Raw genomic sequence first — 17673 nt, 5'->3', positions numbered from 1 at the left:
TCCAGCCCTATGTGTTCCTACTTCCGGTTAGAGATTAAGATTGAGAAATAGTTAGGAAATCACTTTTACACAAAAAAAAACTTATATTCCCATTTAAGATTATTTCTGTAGTTGAAGGCTACAAAGACGCTGAAAATGTATCTGAACAGAGGTTGTGTGCAGCCTGCTTGTGGACCAGGTCAAACATTGTTTACATTTAGATTCAATGGAGGTTGTCCTAAATTTGAAGACCGGACTTAAACCTCAGAACTTTCATTAACTTGAAAGAAGAGATTTGCATTTATAGAACACCGTACCAGGATATCTAAAAAAAAGGAATAAGAGCGACAAAAAGAGAGTATGAGAATAGCTTAGCGGCTAACATAAAAAGGAACCCAAGTCTTATGAACACAAATAATAAAAAGGCAGGGTGGGGCAGATTCTAGACAACAAAGGAAATATTCTAATGGAGGCAGAGGGTATGGCTGAGATACTAAATGAATACTTTGCATCTGTCTTCATTGGAGAAGAGGATGCTGCCAATGTAGCAGTAAAGGAGGAGGTAGTAGCGATATTGAATAGGATAAAAATAGATAGAGGACGTATTTAAAAGGTTGGCAGTCCTCAAAATAAAATAGTCAACCAGTCCGGATGGAAAGCATCCTAGGTTACCGAGAGGAGTAAGGATGGAATATGAAGAGGGTATGGCCACAATCTTCCAAGCCTCCTTGGGTATTGGGGTGATGCCAGAGGACAGCAAATGTTACACCTGTTTAAAAAAAGGGGAGGGGGATAAACCTGGCAACTACAGGCCAGTCAGCCTAAAGTCGGTGATGGGGAAACTTATCGACAATAATCCAGGACAAAATTAATTGGCATTTGGAAAAATATGGGCTTATAAATGAAAGTCAGCATGGATTTGTTAAAGGCAAATCGTGTTTGACTAACTTGATCGAGTTCTTTGATGAAGTAACGGAGAGGTTGATGAGGGTAGTGCAGTTGATGTGTATGTGGACTTTCAAAAGGTGTTTGACGAAGTACCACATAATAGACTTGTTAGCAACATTAAAGCCCATGGGATTAAAGAGACAGTGGCAACACGGATACAAAATTGGATAAGGGGCAGAAAACAGTAGTGAACAGTTGGTTTTCAGACTGGAGGGAGGTACAAAGCGGTGTTCCAAAGGACCAAAGTATTAGGACCACTGCTCTTTTTGATATATATTAATGACCTGGACTTGGGTATGCAGGACATAATTTTAAGGTCTGCAGATGATACATAACTCGGAAAATGTAGTAAACAATGAGGAGGATAGTAACAGACTTCAGAGGAGAGAGAGACTGGTAAAATGGGCAGACACATGGCAGATGAAATGCAGAGAAGTGTGAAGTGATGCGTTTCGGTAGGGTGGATGAGGACAGGCAATATGAACTAAATGGTACAATTTTAAGGGGGTGCAGGAACAGAGATACCTGGGGGTGTCTGTACACAATTTTTTGAAGGTGGCAGGACAAGTTGAAAAGGCTGTTAAAAAGCATATGATATCCTTGGCTTTATTAAGAGAGGAAGAGTGTGTTAAAGCAAGGAAGTTATGTTAAACCTTTATAAAACACTGGTCAGGCCTCAGCTGGAGTATTATGCTCAATTCTGAGCCCCACACTTTAGGAAAGATGTCAAGGCCTTATAGAGGGGGCAGAAAAAATTTACTACAGGTAGTGCACCGGTAATCCGGCACCCGATGGTCCGGCACCGTCAGTGGTCTGGCACGAGGAAGGTCCTGCTGTCACATTCACTCCCTGGGATGGGTCCGGCTTGGGTCCCAGGACCACCGCCGGGTCAGGATCAGCGCTTGGACCGTGCAGCATCACCGACGGCTCGGCGGAGCCCGAGCAGCCTGTGGGCGGCGGCACAGAGAGGGCAGCAGCAGGAAGAGGAGGTGTTTGTGGTGACTTTCGACACCTTCAGTGGTTCGGAATTTTCAGTGGTCTGGCACCGCCGGCCTGGTCCCGAGGGTGCCGGATTACCGGAGTTGTACCTGTAGAATGGTACCAGAGATGAGGGATGTGGAGACCTCGGAAAAGGCGTTTTTTTTTACCTTATAGCAGAGAAGGTGAAGAGGAGATTTGATCGGTGTTCAAAATCATGAACCATTTTGATAGAGTAAACAAGGAGAAACTGTTTTCAGTGGCAGAAGAGTCGGTAACCAGAGGACACAGATTTAAGGTGATTGACGAAAGTACCAGAGGCGACATGAGGAAACGTTAGTTTTTAAACACAGCGAGTTATGATGATCTGGAATGCACGGCCTGAAAGGGTGGTGGAAGCGGATTCAAAAGTAACATTCAAAAAAAATATTGGATAAATACACGAAGGGAAAAAATGTATAGGGCTGTGGGAAAGAGCAGGAGTGTGGGACTAATTCAATAGCTCTATCAAAAAGCCGGCGCAAGCACGATTGGCTTAATGACCTCCTTCTGTGCTGCATCATTCTATGATTCTACCATGCCTCTCAGACATGCTTTACATACACTGATTGCTGCTGGTGCCCGTGTACGAGAGAAGAGGTGACTAGGAGGGAAAACTGGGAACTAAAAAAACTCTCGTGCTTTAAACAATACATTTCTTTTCAAGTTCAGTGACTCTTGTGCAAGAATTATACAGTACTTATAGAATCAAATTAAGAGTAAAACCAAGATTAATGCAACAAATTACAACAAACATCCTGACCAGTAAGCAGAAATCACAAACCTTGCTATCATAATCTGCAGTGTTAACGCACATCTGGATTACATATAGTAAGGAATCCACCAATCCCTCACAAGATCGGATCTTCTTTCGAGCCTCTTCACCCGCAGAGCTAAGATTTCTGCAACGTGACAAACTTGTTAAAATATATCTCGCCAACACATTCAAGTAAATATATAAACATTATGTTTAATTAAACATAATGAAACTAGACATAGCAGTCCCTGTTTGTTCTCATACATGAAAAACAGCCACTTGCGCAAAGCATTAGATGTCCATGAAACCATGAGTTAACAATGAGGGAAAATTGGCACAGAAAATGAGTGGGAAAAAAATATGGAACAATTTAAAACTAAGTTATTTCAATTTATTTAGTAAAAACAATTATTTGAAAACACTCAATTCTTGTATTTAAACATGTAATACTTAACACTACATTTAGTTCTATGACTTTAATCCTTCAATATACTTGCTAAGCTAGGACCATTGTGCTGATAATTTATTTACTCACCTTAGACATCCAGTAGTATTTCGTAGTACTAATGAAGTATGGAATTTCACTTTCTTGTCTTCATCAAAAGAACTGCTCCATCCAGAATGAGGTATCACCACACTATTTGTGAGAGTTGTTAGAGCATCACGAATGATTGGCATCTTCACTGCATCACATGAAGACAAGTTCCAGAGGACTCCTTAAAAAAAACATTGAAGTGTACATTCATTTCCCAGTAGCTATTTGCTTAATAACTGCAGAGCTTGTTTCTCATGAGCAACATATTCAATTCCTCAAAATTGGTTTTGGGTGGGGTGGCGAGCGTATGTTTGTGTGGGGCAGGCTGGATGGACCGGAGGATCTTTTTCTGTCCGTCATTGTTTGTAAACTAGTCACAACTGACAGAAACTGGGGTAGAATTTCTGCAGTGCTTCACTGATCGTCCACTATAGCTTAGGTGAAAACATTGGAGAAATGGATTAAATGACTAGTTATGCCATTTTTCCAAGGTATCTGCCAATCCTCTGCTGCAGTTATGGTGGATAACCCTCAAAGCCTCCTTGAAAAAGTGCACCATCCTCACCGACACCTGGGAATCCCTGGCCCAAGACCGCACAAAGTGGAGGAGAAGCATCCAGGAAGGCGCCGAACACCTCGAGTCTCTTTGCTGGGAACAAGCGGAAGCCAAGCGCAAGGAGCGCACGTCAACCCAAGCACCCCACCCCTTCAACCACTGTCTGCCCCACCTGTGACAGAGACTGTAGGTCCTGCATTGGACTCAGTCACCTGAGAACTCATTTTTAATGTGGAAGCAAGTCATCCTCGGTTCTGAGGGACTGCCTAAGGAGGAGAATAATTAGGAAAACCCCTGTGGAAATTACTGGCAACTATCTTGAAGTAAAATTTCAACATTTAAATTTGTTAAATCTTTCTTTACAAAGCTGAAAGTAACAGAGTTCACAGTTAATCTGTTACTTTTTGATGTTTGAAAGCTGGGATTTCAGGTAATCCCTTTAGCTACTCAACACATGTAACCTCAAGAAAATTTAGCAGACATTCTTAAAACTCTGTTAATACACAATAGAGGTGAACTGTCTGTTGGCAATAACTACCAGAATAGCCAGGATTAACAAAATAGGAAATCCCAAATCCCATTTTGTACTCATGCCAACTTTTTAATTAAAATTGTAAAAAGGATGAGTTGCAAATCCTAGGTTAAAGCTTCATTTTTAGATTTCTGGGTTAGATTCCTCCACATTGTGATCCATCTTAAATGTCACTAGGTTTTTGGATTGCAATAAGACCTGCCTCGGTCTAGTAATAGGAGCAATCACTCACTCTAACCTTTTGTCCTTGGTAGTAACATACAACTTAGTCACACAGTTTGAAGCCCAGGTAGACACATCAGTTAAAAGACAGACTTGTATTTATATAGCGCCTTCCACGACCACCAGACGTCGCAAAGCGCTTTACAGCCAATGAAGTACTTCTGGAGTGTAGCCACTGTTGTAATGTGGGAAATGTGGCAGCCAATTTGCACACAGCAAGCTCCCACAAACAGCAATGTGACAATAACCAGATAATCGGTTTTGTTACGTGGATTGAGGGATAAATATTGGCCAGGACACCGGGGATAACTCCCCTGCTCTTCGAAATAGTGCCATGGGATCATTTACGTCCACCTGAGAGCATATACAGGGCCTCGGTTTAACATCTGATCCGAAAGACAGCACCTCCGACTAGTGCAGTGCTGAGGGAGTACTGCACTGAGTGTCAGTCTAGATTTATGTGCTCAAGCCCCTGGAGTGGGATTTGAACCCACAACCTTCTGATTCAGAGGCGAGTGTGCTACCCATCGAGCCACAACTGACATTGAGAAGGAGAACTGAATTTAGGCTTCTATTTGAGAGAGTGCTTTTGTGACACTACTTTTCTGAAAGCCCTGCCTTTTGCTGGGCTATGGTTCCACATGCCAATACCCTTTGGTAGCTTGCCAAAGTGGACATTGTTGATGTGTGAAACTAGACAGTGAAAGTCACTGTGGAAGGCTTGTTTTCACCTGATGCACAACTTGTAATTACACAGCAGAGACCACTGCATATTGATGGAATGGAAACTGTGGCTGATTTCTTGCTCCGTAGCCCAGGATGCAGTCCCAGCTGAGAATTGTAAACTTAGCACAGACTGGTGTTTGAACTGGAGACTTTATGGTCTCCAAGGCATGAATTGCATTGGCCAGTTTCTTTACCCACTGGGACATTTGAGGAGATTTCTGTGGTTCTAACGTAGAACTATAAAAGCTCAGCATAGGAGGAGGCCATTTGGCTTACTAGGTCTGTGGCAGTAGCATGGGAATCATAATTTGGTGTAGGAGACTATGCAATGAGTCTTGATTTTAACACAATGAGGATGCAGATAGGAATATCATGAATGATAATATATTTCCAGTATAAGAGGAACAAGAAAGTTCAGAGAAGAACTGACTATAGTAGCTTCAATAAAACAAAAAGATGAAAAAGGTTACAAGAGAGAAAAAGTAAAAAGCTTGGAGGCTGTAGGTGAGAGAAGGATCACATCACATGACGAGCTTTTTCTTGTATTATGTTGAGGAATGCGCAAGGTGATAGAAGGACCTCATCAGACATGGGAGCAGTATTTAAATATTGGACAGAGTTGGGCTATATAAATAAAGTTAAGAGTTAGAGGGGAAAAGTACTTGGCATGACAGAGGAAACAGAATTTTCAGGAGGCAACTTTTGTGGTGGGAGTTACATTTGAGACAGGAGATAGTGAGGCTAGAATCCCATAAAGGTCTAAAGCTGCAGCCATATAAAAGGCAAGAAGTAATCGCTGTTGGTTGGACCAGCAAGGGACATGAAGAAATTGTGCCTTTGAAGAGTCATGAGGACAAGATTTTTGTAGTCCCATTTGCAAGATGCATGAAGAAATAAACTGGTTTAAACAGAAGGTTGAGTGCACGGAGGGCATGATATCTGGGGAAAAAAATGTAGAGAGAATAAATCAGCAAAAGATGGTCACTCAGCCACAGGTCATTTGTAGTCCAACGAAGTTCTTTGATATATAGTGTGTCCATAACTGGGCATAATATTCCAAATGATTAGCCTAGTTACTAGCTTCACATTAACTGGATAATTTTACTGAGTAGTTAGTAATCACACTATGATCATTTTCCTTTTTTAGCTTTACTAATGAAGATCCATTTATACACACGTTCATGTTTCAATATGTATACCTTACATTAACTTAACTACATTAAAAGCCGTGCATTATTTCTTAGCCCATTGACTTATTGCAGATCCACTTGCACACAATCAACCTCTCATAGTAGCCACCTGGCTGCATTATATTTTGTTAGGCATTATCTTGCTTCTGAAACTATACTGACTAATCCTTTGGGCCTTCTGTGCTTCCTAGATGTAAACTGACATTATGAACACTAATTGAACACATTTCATTCCTTTTATTAATATTAGGGCTACATTTGATTTCTTCCAGTCTTTGGGTGCAGCTGCTGTATTTATGAATTATTAAAAAAATCTTGCCTATTTTCTTGTTCATTTCCTCAAGAACTCTGGGCTGAATTGGATCAAAGCATACTGTGGTCACGGAGGGTAAGCCAGTGCCGATCACAGCCCTGCGATTTTCCCAATATACCCTGGCAGTATGCAAGGCACCACCTTCCCCATCATGTCTCAATGTATCCTTTAATTCTCTGAATTATTTTCGTATTACATGCTTTATTGATTTCTACATTACAGATTCAGGAGCCAGCAATGACAATCTAGAATTTGTAGATATGAACCCTTATCTTGTGCAACAACTTTTTGTCGCACCTTATTGAATGCCTTTTGGATTTGTCAGCTTTTAGTTCCATTAGTTTCGAGTATTTTTTCTCTACTGATATTAATTACTTTAACTTCCTCACTCTCATTAGCCCCTTAGTTCCCCACTATTTTTGGTATGCTATTTGTGTCTTCTACTGTGAAGACAGATACAAAATATTTGTTTAAAGTCTCTGCCATTTTCTTATTCCCCATTATAATTTCCCCTGTCACAGCCTCAAGGGACCAACATTTACTTTTGTTACTCTCTTCCTTTTTACATATTTGTAGATGCTATTACAATCTGTTTTTATATTTCTATTTCTTGCTAGCTTACTCTCATTCTATTTTCTCACATCAATTTATTCAAGATCCTTTGCTGGTTTCTAAAGCTCTCCCAATCCTCAGGCTTACTACTATTCTTTAACAACATAAGTCTCTTCTTTTAATCTAATTCTATTTGAATTCTATCCTCAACTTCTTCAGTAAGCCACGGATGGATCACTTTTCCTGTGGAATTTTTATTTCTCAATGGAATGTATATTCGTTGAGAATTTTGGAATATCTCTTCAAATGTTTGCCACTGCTCATCTACCTTCATACCTTTTAATTCAATTTCCCCATCTACCTTAGCCAACTTGCCTGTAATCTTCTATCTATATATATAAAAAAAAAATATATATATAATATAAAAAACGGTATGTCTCTGTCTGTCTTTCTGTCCAGCTATACAATCAAAAGTTAGAGCGTACCTACACGTGTGTTACATCAAAAGAAAGCTTACGATTCCAGAACGGTTGTAAGCGTATTTACGTTTCGGTGAGACAGAAATTGTGCCCGCGGTATCCAAAAAACGTTCCAAAATTCCGCTCATTATCTGCTCATTAGCATTGAGTGACGTCGAGGTCGACCAATCGTACGGTCGAGCGACCCGACGGTCGACCAATCGCTGCGTGGCGGGGACGGGTTCCTGGCGCGTGCGGGCGGGCCCTCCTAGAGTCGAGTGACGGGACGATTGACAAATCCTACGCTTCGGTGACCTGACGGTCGACCAATCGGTGCGTGTGTGGGCGGGCCTTATCGTTCTGAACCGAGGTGAGTCGCCGCCATCTTGATTCCAAACTTTTCATTTCTTTTTCCCGCTTTCTGTGTGTTTCTTTTCAAGTCTACAGTTCCATCAAAAAAAAGTTGCTTTTAAAACACAAATTGTTTTTTTAAAAAGTTAATTAATTTGTACATCTTTTCTCTAACCTCTATAATTTTCCTACCTGTCACCGTTTTTGTAGGCCTCGAACCTGGGCCTCTCCTCCGCACCCACGCCCGAGCTAGGCACCTCCCGGCCCCAGTCAACAAGCGGCCCCCGATCGCCGCCATCTTTGTGAAGGCTGGAGGGCAGGCCTCAGCCGAGCGTCACTACCGCCACCATCTTTGTAAAGGCTGGTGCGGCGGTGGCGGCACAGAGCTCCGCGGAGCAGGTGCGCGGCGGCGTCTCACTCTCCCCCCCCCCCCAGTCTCTCTCTTCCCCGCGCCTCCTGAATGCGCGGGGGAAAGAGGCCCGGGGCACCGTGGCCGCTTTCGGAGACTTCAACTCCGTGACAGGTGAGGAGGTGTTTGTTGTTCACGTTGGGCAGCGGGCGGGTTCCCCGGGTGCCGATCCCTGGCGGTGTGGGGCCGGAGCACGGCTCTTACCTTGCCCCGGAGAGCGGGCGGACGGCGGGGCCTGGAGTAGCAGAGGGAACAGTCAACAGACAGACGTCAGAGAGAGAGAGAAATAGGGAGGGAGGAGAGGGAGAGGAGGAGGGAGAGGGTGCGTGAGGAGAGGGGCTGGGAGGGAGAGAGGAGGGGGGGGGCAAGGAGGGAGAGAGGGAGAGGAGTGGGTGAGGGAGGGAGAGGGAGAGAGAGGGGGTGAGGAGAGGGGGAGGGAGAGAGAGTAAAGCAGGGAGAGAGACGGGGAGGGAGAGAGAGGGTGAGGGGGTGGGACAGGGAGGGAGAGCTTACCTTCTTCCTTCCTTCGCAGGGGTCCATCGGACCACCTTCCCCCCCCGTCGCTCGCTCGCTCTTTCCCCCCCCCCGTCGCTCTCTCTCTTCCCCCCCCTCGTCGCTCTCTCTTTCCCCCCCCTCGTCGCTCTCTCTTTCCCCCCCCTCGTCGCTCTCTCTTCCCCCCCTCGTCGCTCTCTCTTCCCCCCCTCGTCGCTCTCTCTTCCCCCCCCGTCGCTCTCTTCCCCCCCCCGTCGCTCTCTCTTCCCCCCCTCGTCGCTCTCTCTTCCCCCCCCGTCGCTCTCTCTTCCCCCCCCCCTCGTCGCTCTCTCTTCCCCCCCCTCGTCGCTCTCTCTTCCCCCCTCGTCGCTCTCTCTTCCCCCCCTCGTCGCTCTCTTCCCCCCCTCGTCGCTCTCTTCCCCCCCTCGTCGCTCTCTTCCCCCCCCTCGTCGCTCTCTCTTCCCCCCCTCGTCGCTCTCTCTTCCCCCTCGTCGCTCTCTTCCCCCCCTCGTCGCTCTCTCTCCCCCCCCTCGTCGCTCTCTTCCCCCCCCTCGTCGCTCTCTCTTCCCCCCCTCGTCGCTCTCTTCCCCCCCCCTCGTCGCTCTCATCTTCCCCCCCTCGTCGCTCTCTTCCCCCCCTCGTCGCTCTCTCTTCCCCCCCTCGTCGCTCTCTTCCCCCCCTCGTCGCTCTCTTCCCCCCCCTCGTCGCTCTCTTCCCCCCAAGTCGCGCGCTCTCTTCCCCCCCCAGTCGCTCGCTCTCTTCCCCCCAGTCGCTCGCTCTCTTCCCCCCCCAGTCGCTCGCTCTCTTCCCCCCCAGTCGCTCGCTCTCTTCCCCCCCAGTCGCTCGCTCTCCCCCGCCCCCCGTCGCTCGCTATCTTACCCCCCCCGTCGCTCGTTCTCTTCCCCCCCAGTCGCTCTCTCTCTTCCCCAGTCGCTCTCTCTCTCTTCCCCAGTCGCTCTCTCTCTCTCTCTTCCCCCAGTCGCGCTCTCTCTCCCCCCAGTCGCGCTCTCTCTCTCTCCCCCCCCAGTCGCGCTCTCTCTCTCTCTTCCCCCCCAGTCGCTCGCTCTCTCCCCCCGGTCGCTCTCTCCCCCCCCCCCCCCCCAGTCGCTCTCTCTCTCTCTCTCTCTCTTCCCCCTCAGTCGCTCTCTCTCTCTCTCTCTCTCTTCCCCCCAGTCGCTCTCTCTCTTCCCCCCCCAGTCGCTCTCTCTCTCTCTTCCCCTCAGTTGCTCTCTCTCTCTCTTCCCCCCCAGTCGCTCTCTCTCTCTTCCCCCCCAGTCGCTCTCTCTCTTCCCCCCCAGTCGCTCTCTCTCTCTTCCCCCCCAGTCGCTCTCTCTCTCTTCCCCCCCAGTCGCTCTCTCTCTCTTCCCCCCCAGTCGCTCTCTCTCTCTTCCCCCCCCAGTCGCTCTCTCTCTCTTCCCCCCCAGTCTCTCTCTCTCTCTTCCCCCCCCAGTCGCTCTCTCTCTTCCCCCCCAGTCGCTCTCTCTCTCTCTTCCCCCCCAGTCGCTCTCTCTCTTCCCCCTCAGTTGCTCTCTCTCTCTCTTCCCCCCCCAGTCGCTCTCTCTCTCTTCCCCCCCAGTCGCTCTCTCTCTCTTCCCCCCCCAGTCGCTCTCTCTCTCTTCCCCCCCAGTCGCTCTCTCTCTCTTCCCCCCCAGTCTCTCTCTCTCTCTTCCCCCCCCAGTCGCTCTCTCTCTCTTCCCCCCCAGTCGCTCTCTCTCTTCCCCCCCCAGTCGCTCTCTCTTCCCCCCCAGTCGCTCTCTCTCTCTTCCCCCCCCCAGTCGCTCTCTCTCTCTTCCCCCCCAGTCGCTCTCTCTCTCTTCCCCCCCAGTCGCTCTCTCTCTCTTCCCCCCCCCAGTCTCTCTCTCTCTCTTCCCCCCCAGTCTCTCTCTCTCTTCCCCCCAGTCGCTCTCTCTCTCTCTTCCCCCCCAGTCGCTCTCTCTCTCTCTTCCCCCCCAGTCGCTCTCTCTCTCTCTTCCCCCCCAGTCGCTCTCTCTCTTCCCCCCCAGTCGCTCTCTCTCTTCCCCCCAGTCGCTCTCTCTCTTCCCCCCAGTCGCTCTCTCTCTTCCCCCCCAGTCGCTCTCTCTCTTCCCCCCCAGTCGCTCTCTCTCTTCCCCCCCAGTCGCTCTCTCTCTCTTCCCCCCAGTCGCTCTCTCTCTCTTCCCCCCAGTCGCTCTCTCTCTCTTCCCCCCAGTCGCTCTCTCTCTCTTCCCCCCCCAGTCGCTCTCTCTCTCTTCCCCCCCAGTCGCTCTCTCTCTCTTCCCCCCCCAGTCGCTCTCTCTCTTCCCCCCCAGTCGCTCTCTCTCTCTTCCCCCCCAGTCGCTCTCTCTCTCTTCCCCCCCCAGTCGCTCTCTCTCTCTTCCCCCCCAGTCTCTCTCTCTCTCTTCCCCCCCCCAGTCGCTCTCTCTCTCTTCCCCCCCAGTCGCTCTCTCTCTTCCCCCCCAGTCGCTCTCTCTCTTCCCCCCAGTCGCTCTCTCTCTTCCCCCCCAGTCGCTCTCTCTCTCTTCCCCCCCCCCAGTCGCTCTCTCTCTCTTCCCCCCCCAGTCTCTCTCTCTCTCTTCCCCCCCCAGTCTCTCTCTCTCTCTTCCCCCCCCAGTCTCTCTCTCTCTTCCCCCCCAGTCGCTCTCTCTCTCTCTTCCCCCCCAGTCGCTCTCTCTCTCTCTTCCCCCCCAGTCGCTCTCTCTCTCTCTTCCCCCCAGTCGCTCTCTCTCTTCCCCCCCAGTCGCTCTCTCTCTTCCCCCCCAGTCGCTCTCTCTTCCCCCCAGTCGCTCTCTCTCTTCCCCCCCAGTCGCTCTCTCTCTTCCCCCCAGTCGCTCTCTCTTCCCCCCCAGTCGCTCTCTCTCTCTTCCCCCCAGTCGCTCTCTCTCTCTTCCCCCCAGTCGCTCTCTCTCTTCCCCCCCAGTCGCTCTCTCTCTTCCCCCCAGTCGCTCTCTCTCTCTTCCCCCCAGTCGCTCTCTCTCTTCCCCCCCAGTCGCTCTCTCTCTCTTCCCCCCCAGTCGCTCTCTCTCTTCCCCCCCAGTCGCTCTCTCTCTTCCCCCCCAGTCGCTCTCTCTCTCTTCCCCCCCAGTCGCTCTCTCTCTCTTCCCCCCCCGTCGCTCTCTCTCTTTCCCCCCCCAGTCGCTCTCTCTCTCTTCCCCCCCCAGTCGCTCTCTCTCTCTTCCCCCCGTCGCTCTCTCTCTCTTCCCCCCCAGTCGCTCTCTCTCTCTATTCCCCCCCAGTCGCTCTCTCTCTCTCTTCCCCCCCAGTCGCTCTCTCTCTCTTCCCCCCCAGTCGCTCTCTCTCTCTCTCTCTTCCCCCCCAGTCGCGCGCTCTCTCTCTTCCAACAACATCCCCTTATTAAAAGCCTCGGCACCGCCGGGCACTCCAGCTAGTACCTATATAATTGGCTTTATTTAAGTTGGAGTCTAGTTTTGGACTTAAGTATGTCACTCTCAAACTTGATGTGAAATTCTGTTACTAGCAGATTTCCTGTGACATTGCTCACACCGAGTCAGAAAATCATCATCATCTCTGCTGGTCTCGCTCAGACTTCTGCCTTCAGTCTTTCTCCCCCCTCACACTCAGATTGCACTCTGCCCAGATTCAATTTTTGTCTTATCAGCTAGTATTGGCAGTGGTGTGCTGGATGCAAACAGGACGGAAGAGTAGGGGCAGCAGCAGTGGGCTAAGGCCAAGACAAGGGTTAAAAAAGTTAAATGGCCACTGGGGCGCCTGACGTGAGCTGGGCAAAGAGCAGCAGGGTGCTGGACAGGAGTGGAGTAGATCCAAGGACAGTAACAAAAGCAGGGAGAGGATACAGGAACTAGCAGAGTGCCAAAGGCAACATCAACAAGGCTACAGAGCAGTGCAGCATACATAAAATGTAAAATAAGAAACAGATGAAAATAAAAACAAAACTTACCAGTTAAAAAGGTTGAAAAATAAAATAGGTTGAAAAATAAAATGTCAGATGGACTTATGCTACCTATATGGGAGAACTGAAAGGCAATGAAAGTTAAGTATAACTGTAATGCAAGCAGGTGTTACAGCGTTACCCATCAAAAGTAACGCAAGGTGTTATTTCAGATATTTTCAACTATTGCAAGTCACGGCAAAATCATTACACAGGACGTGTGATGACAGGAAGAGTGTTCAGTTATAAGAAAATGCAGCAAAAGCACAGAGGGAAATCTCCTGTGACAAACCAAGTAGCAGTGTCATGGGCTGTAAACACTGGTCCTTGATTAAAGGTAGTGAATACGCCACCTGAAATGCCTGGACATGAAGATGCTGTAGCTTCCTTAATTAGTCCCCCTGATGCAGCACTGTGGGAACACCAAAGGGGACTCCTGTCCTCCCAACCTAGTTAACTACTACCTGTACTGCGCAGTAGTTGCCAAGACTCCAGGAACGTCTGTCATAGCAAGTTGAAGGCTTCAACAAAAAGGCAAAATTGCAGAAGGAAATAAAAGTAGGCAAGATGTTAAACATACAAGTAGAGAAATGCTTACTGTTAAAAATGCAGACTTCAGCATTCAATCAAACAACAGCAAGAGACAATACAAAGCAGGCCAGACACATTTCCTGGTCATGCGCCCATGTTATATGGGTAAAGAGCACATTGAGCAGTGAAGCCACACTTGAAGTCATAAAATTCAGCATGGGACCTTATTTTCCCCCAAAGAGACCATTTATTTGAGGTTTGTCCACGCCTATAGTGCAACCTCATTCATGCCCCCAAAAATCCCACGTTGGGTAATTGGGTGCACTTCAAATAGAACATGCAAAGTCAGGAATTCAATTTTCTGAGCTGTACCCACCCCCCCCCATCAGAAAGGTTCATGTGGAACCTCAGAAAAATCAAGACTTAAAAGTTGAAGAGGAATTAGTTAAGTATTTGAAGAGTAAGAACATAAATTAATACAGGAAAAAACAGGGAAATGGGACTAGTTAACCCTCATTGAAGAGCTAGCAATGAATTGAAAGGGCTCCTCTTCACTGTAAATATCTATTATCCCATGATTCTAAATCTGTACAGCAGCACAAGCAACATCCAACTTGAAACTATTTTTTCTATTTATTCCCTACATTTTAATGAATTACTTCTACTGTATAATTACATGGGTACATTAAATGAGGGTGAAGGTAGTTTTTTAAAAATTACATCATTTGTCACAATCAGTATCTTATTGCAATGAAGCACACAAACACAAATAGGAAAAAAAACAGAAGTCAGTAAAATAATTAAATTGATTTATACTAATTTCTTCAATGATGCTGCCAGACCTTTGTTTTGGAGGGTGGAACTTTGAGCCATAGACATCGCCACAGCAGTCAACAAGTCTACTTCACAACTACAATTAAAGTACCCTTATTGCCCACATTACTATACAATCCGTACAAATTGCCTTTTTTTAATATTAAGTATTGATCTAGAGCCACCTTCAGATGGCGAGTGACCAGATGGACTATATGCTGTGGTACAGAGCTATACATAGATCAGGAAGGACCCAGGTTTGAGCCTCTGTCTGCAAGGAGTGAGAATCTCAGCTGGGGCAAAATCACTTTATAAATAAGATTACTGGTCAGTTCCTTGGTCACAGTTTATTAATAGTCAAATAAGCTTTAATGTCAACACTCACCAGTAATGAGCTCTCTCATTTCTGCATCCACAGTTTTTCGTAACAAACGCAATAAGGCTGGGATTCCACCAGTATTCTTTACGGCTATTTTATTCTCATCAGTTGTTCTTCCGTAAACTAGGTTCCGAAGTGCACCACATGCATTTTTCTGTACTTCGAGGACTTTATGATCGAGAAGATCAACTAAGTGCTTAATTCCACCCAATATGCACACCTTGGGCAAATAAGCAACATATATTACTAAGAATACTCATCTTAAGTTTATTACTGTATATAGAAAATTGATTTTCTGCTATAATGTACAATTTAAAAAAAATGCATAATTAATCCTACAAACACCAAAGGTACAGTTCTCTTGAATTGACAGCTCTAACTGAATGCAGGTGAAGTTTAACCCTTGCCCTGCTAGCAGCAGCTTTTCACTCAATAGATTTGTGTGCAATCACATGACAATGAAGACACAAAATATGGAAGACAGACCACAACTGTACTTCCAAAAGACCACATACAATTTGTGCTGTCAAATTCTCCTCAGGTTATTGATATCTATTGAGGGAGGTGAAAAAACACAGGCAAAATATAACATTCAAATTTCTCCCTGAACCCCAAAATAATGTGTCATCCATATTAACAATCCAGCATACAAATTGCATTATTCCACATATGGGAGTAATTCTGAACTTTGCCGGCTGGGCAGCAACCTGGCGGAGCAGATCACCTGCCTGTTTTAGAGCCTGCCCGATTTTGAAATCAATGGAATGAAAACCAAGTGGCCTCTCCAACGGGCACCCGCTAGGGGCTGAAGTTAAAAATTGCCCTCATGGTATTTCCACACATTTTCCAGTTGATTCCCGCAATATCCCATTCCCCGCTTTTAATGGTTGCTCTCCCATTCACAGGTCATCTGTTTCTAGGCTTTTTCCAATGCAACACTAATTGGCCACCAGAAGGTCAGTAAAAGCAGTTTAAAGAAACTTATTTTTTCCTTTACCCTCTTTGTAGGGAAACACTAGCTTTTAGTCGGTGACAGCACCTTCCCCTGCCCATACCATGACCGATATCAGAAACTTGTACATGAACTTCTGTCCAAAATCATTAAATGCTGCATCAACATTATGTATTTTGTGTTTTTAAAATCAGGCATCATTGCAAAATTAACATTTACATAATTAATCGCACTTATGATTTAAGTAGGCTTGGGGACAGTTTGATGAATGAGTATTGAGCATCCACAGGTATTCCAATTAAGCAACTTCAATTACAATGTTTACAAGTATTTTTTATATACTAAAAGCTGTAATACTGCTAAAATAGTAATTTTACTGGTATAAATTAAATACTTCAATTTCAAAGCTGAATTCCATTCCTCAATTAGTCTATTAAAATGTACTCAGTTGACCATCCGCATACCTAGAGGGCAATACAGGGAGATGCATCAGAGCAACTTTGCACCAGCTCCTATTACTGTATAGTAAAGTATGCAAATATTTTATTTGGCTTTACATTTTATAAAGACAACTTCTGCTCAATATCTCAAAACATGGGAAGCAGAAATGCTAGTTGTTCCAAAAAAAAAAACTTTGCAACAGCCAACAAGTAAATGCTTTCAATACCAACATCAACCAGTTCACACATTAAAAAGTGTGAAAAATATCTATTCTTAATGCTTGTGCAAAATGAATGGAGGCAAAACAAAATCTGGCTTTGTAATTGTATTAAAGTTATAGCCAGTGATTTGAAATACTGAGGTAATTAGAGCTATGATTATGTCTGTGCTGTTTAAATACAGCTCATTTTTTGCCTCAATTCACTTGGCAATATTATTATATAGATATGATGATGATAGCTCAATGGATTGCCTTGATGAATAGTTCTTTAAAAATCACATAAAAACTAGCTACACTTGGGCTTTTATTGTAAGAATGCAATAGCTCAAACAACTTCACAGTAGCTTATGGAAACATTCGTAACTCATCAGCTCTGCTGCTGTTATGAAAAAAACATTAAGATCGGGGTAGAAGCTCTGTTCCAAGGATCATAAATTGGAGCATTGATTGCTACTTACTTCCTCAGCTGTAAGTACCAAAGTTCTTTCATACAATTGATGAATACTGTTTTAATGTTTGTCTTCAGGCTTTAATTTACAAATCTCCTGGTCCCTGCTTAATATAAACATTACTTTGATTTGCAGTGGGTGAACATAATTTTTTTTAGCTTGCCCACATTCTCCATCGCCATCTCTGGGGACAGATTATTGACTAACATTCACTACAAGCCCACTGACTCCACAGCTACCTGGACTACACTTCCTCCCACCCCGCCTCCTGTAAGGACTCTATTTCATTCTCCCAGTTTCTCGGTCTCTGCTGCATCTGCTCCGACTATGCCACCTTCCATACCAGTGCTTCCGACATATCTTCCTTTTTCCTCAACCGAGGATTCCCCTCTACTGTGGTTGACACGGCCCTCGACCGTGTCCGTTCTATCTCCCGCACTTCTGCCCTCACCCCTGCCCCTCCCTCCCGGAACCACGATAGAGTTCCCCTTGTCCTCATCTTTCACTCCACCAGCCTCCACATTCAACGGATCATCCTACGCCATTTCCGCCACGTCCAGCGTGATTCCACCACCAAACGCATCTTCCCCTCCCCTCCCCTTTCAGCATTCCGTAGGGACCGCTCCCTCCAAGACACCCTAGTCCACTCCTCAACCACCCCCAGCACCCCTTCCCCTTTGCCCGGCACCTTCCCGTGCAAGCGCAGGAGATGCAACACATGCCCTTACACCTCACCCCTTCCCACTGTCCAGGGCCCCAAACACCCCTTCCAGGTGAAACAGTGATTTACTTGTACTTCCTGCAATCTAGTATACTGTATTCGCTGCTCACTATGTGGTCTCCTCTACATTGGGTGACCGCTTTGCGGAACACCTCCGTTCAGTCCGTAAGGGGGACCCCGAGCTCCCGGTGGCCTGTCACTTTAATTCTCCGCTCCATTCCCACTCAGACCTCACTGTTCTCTG

The 17673-nt window shown here is 46.6% G+C and overlaps 1 protein-coding gene across 1 annotated transcript in view; it reads right to left on the bottom strand.

Annotated features, from left to right (window-relative positions):
- The window catches only part of pkp4 (plakophilin 4), a 300231-nt gene that overhangs the window by 41880 nt on the left and 240678 nt on the right, over window positions 1-17673 (bottom strand). The window contains 3 exon segments of the mRNA XM_085986337.1: window positions 2729-2846; window positions 3237-3417; window positions 14653-14866. Coding sequence (XP_085842463.1) covers window positions 2729-2846; window positions 3237-3417; window positions 14653-14866 — 513 coding nt within the window.

Source organism: Somniosus microcephalus, chromosome 4 (genome assembly GCF_052327205.1).
Source record: "Somniosus microcephalus isolate GS21.2 chromosome 4, FLI_Smic_1.0, whole genome shotgun sequence".
In the NCBI taxonomy this organism is placed as follows: domain Eukaryota; kingdom Metazoa; phylum Chordata; class Chondrichthyes; order Squaliformes; family Somniosidae; genus Somniosus; species Somniosus microcephalus.
This window is presented reverse-complemented; position numbering and strand designations above follow the sequence as displayed.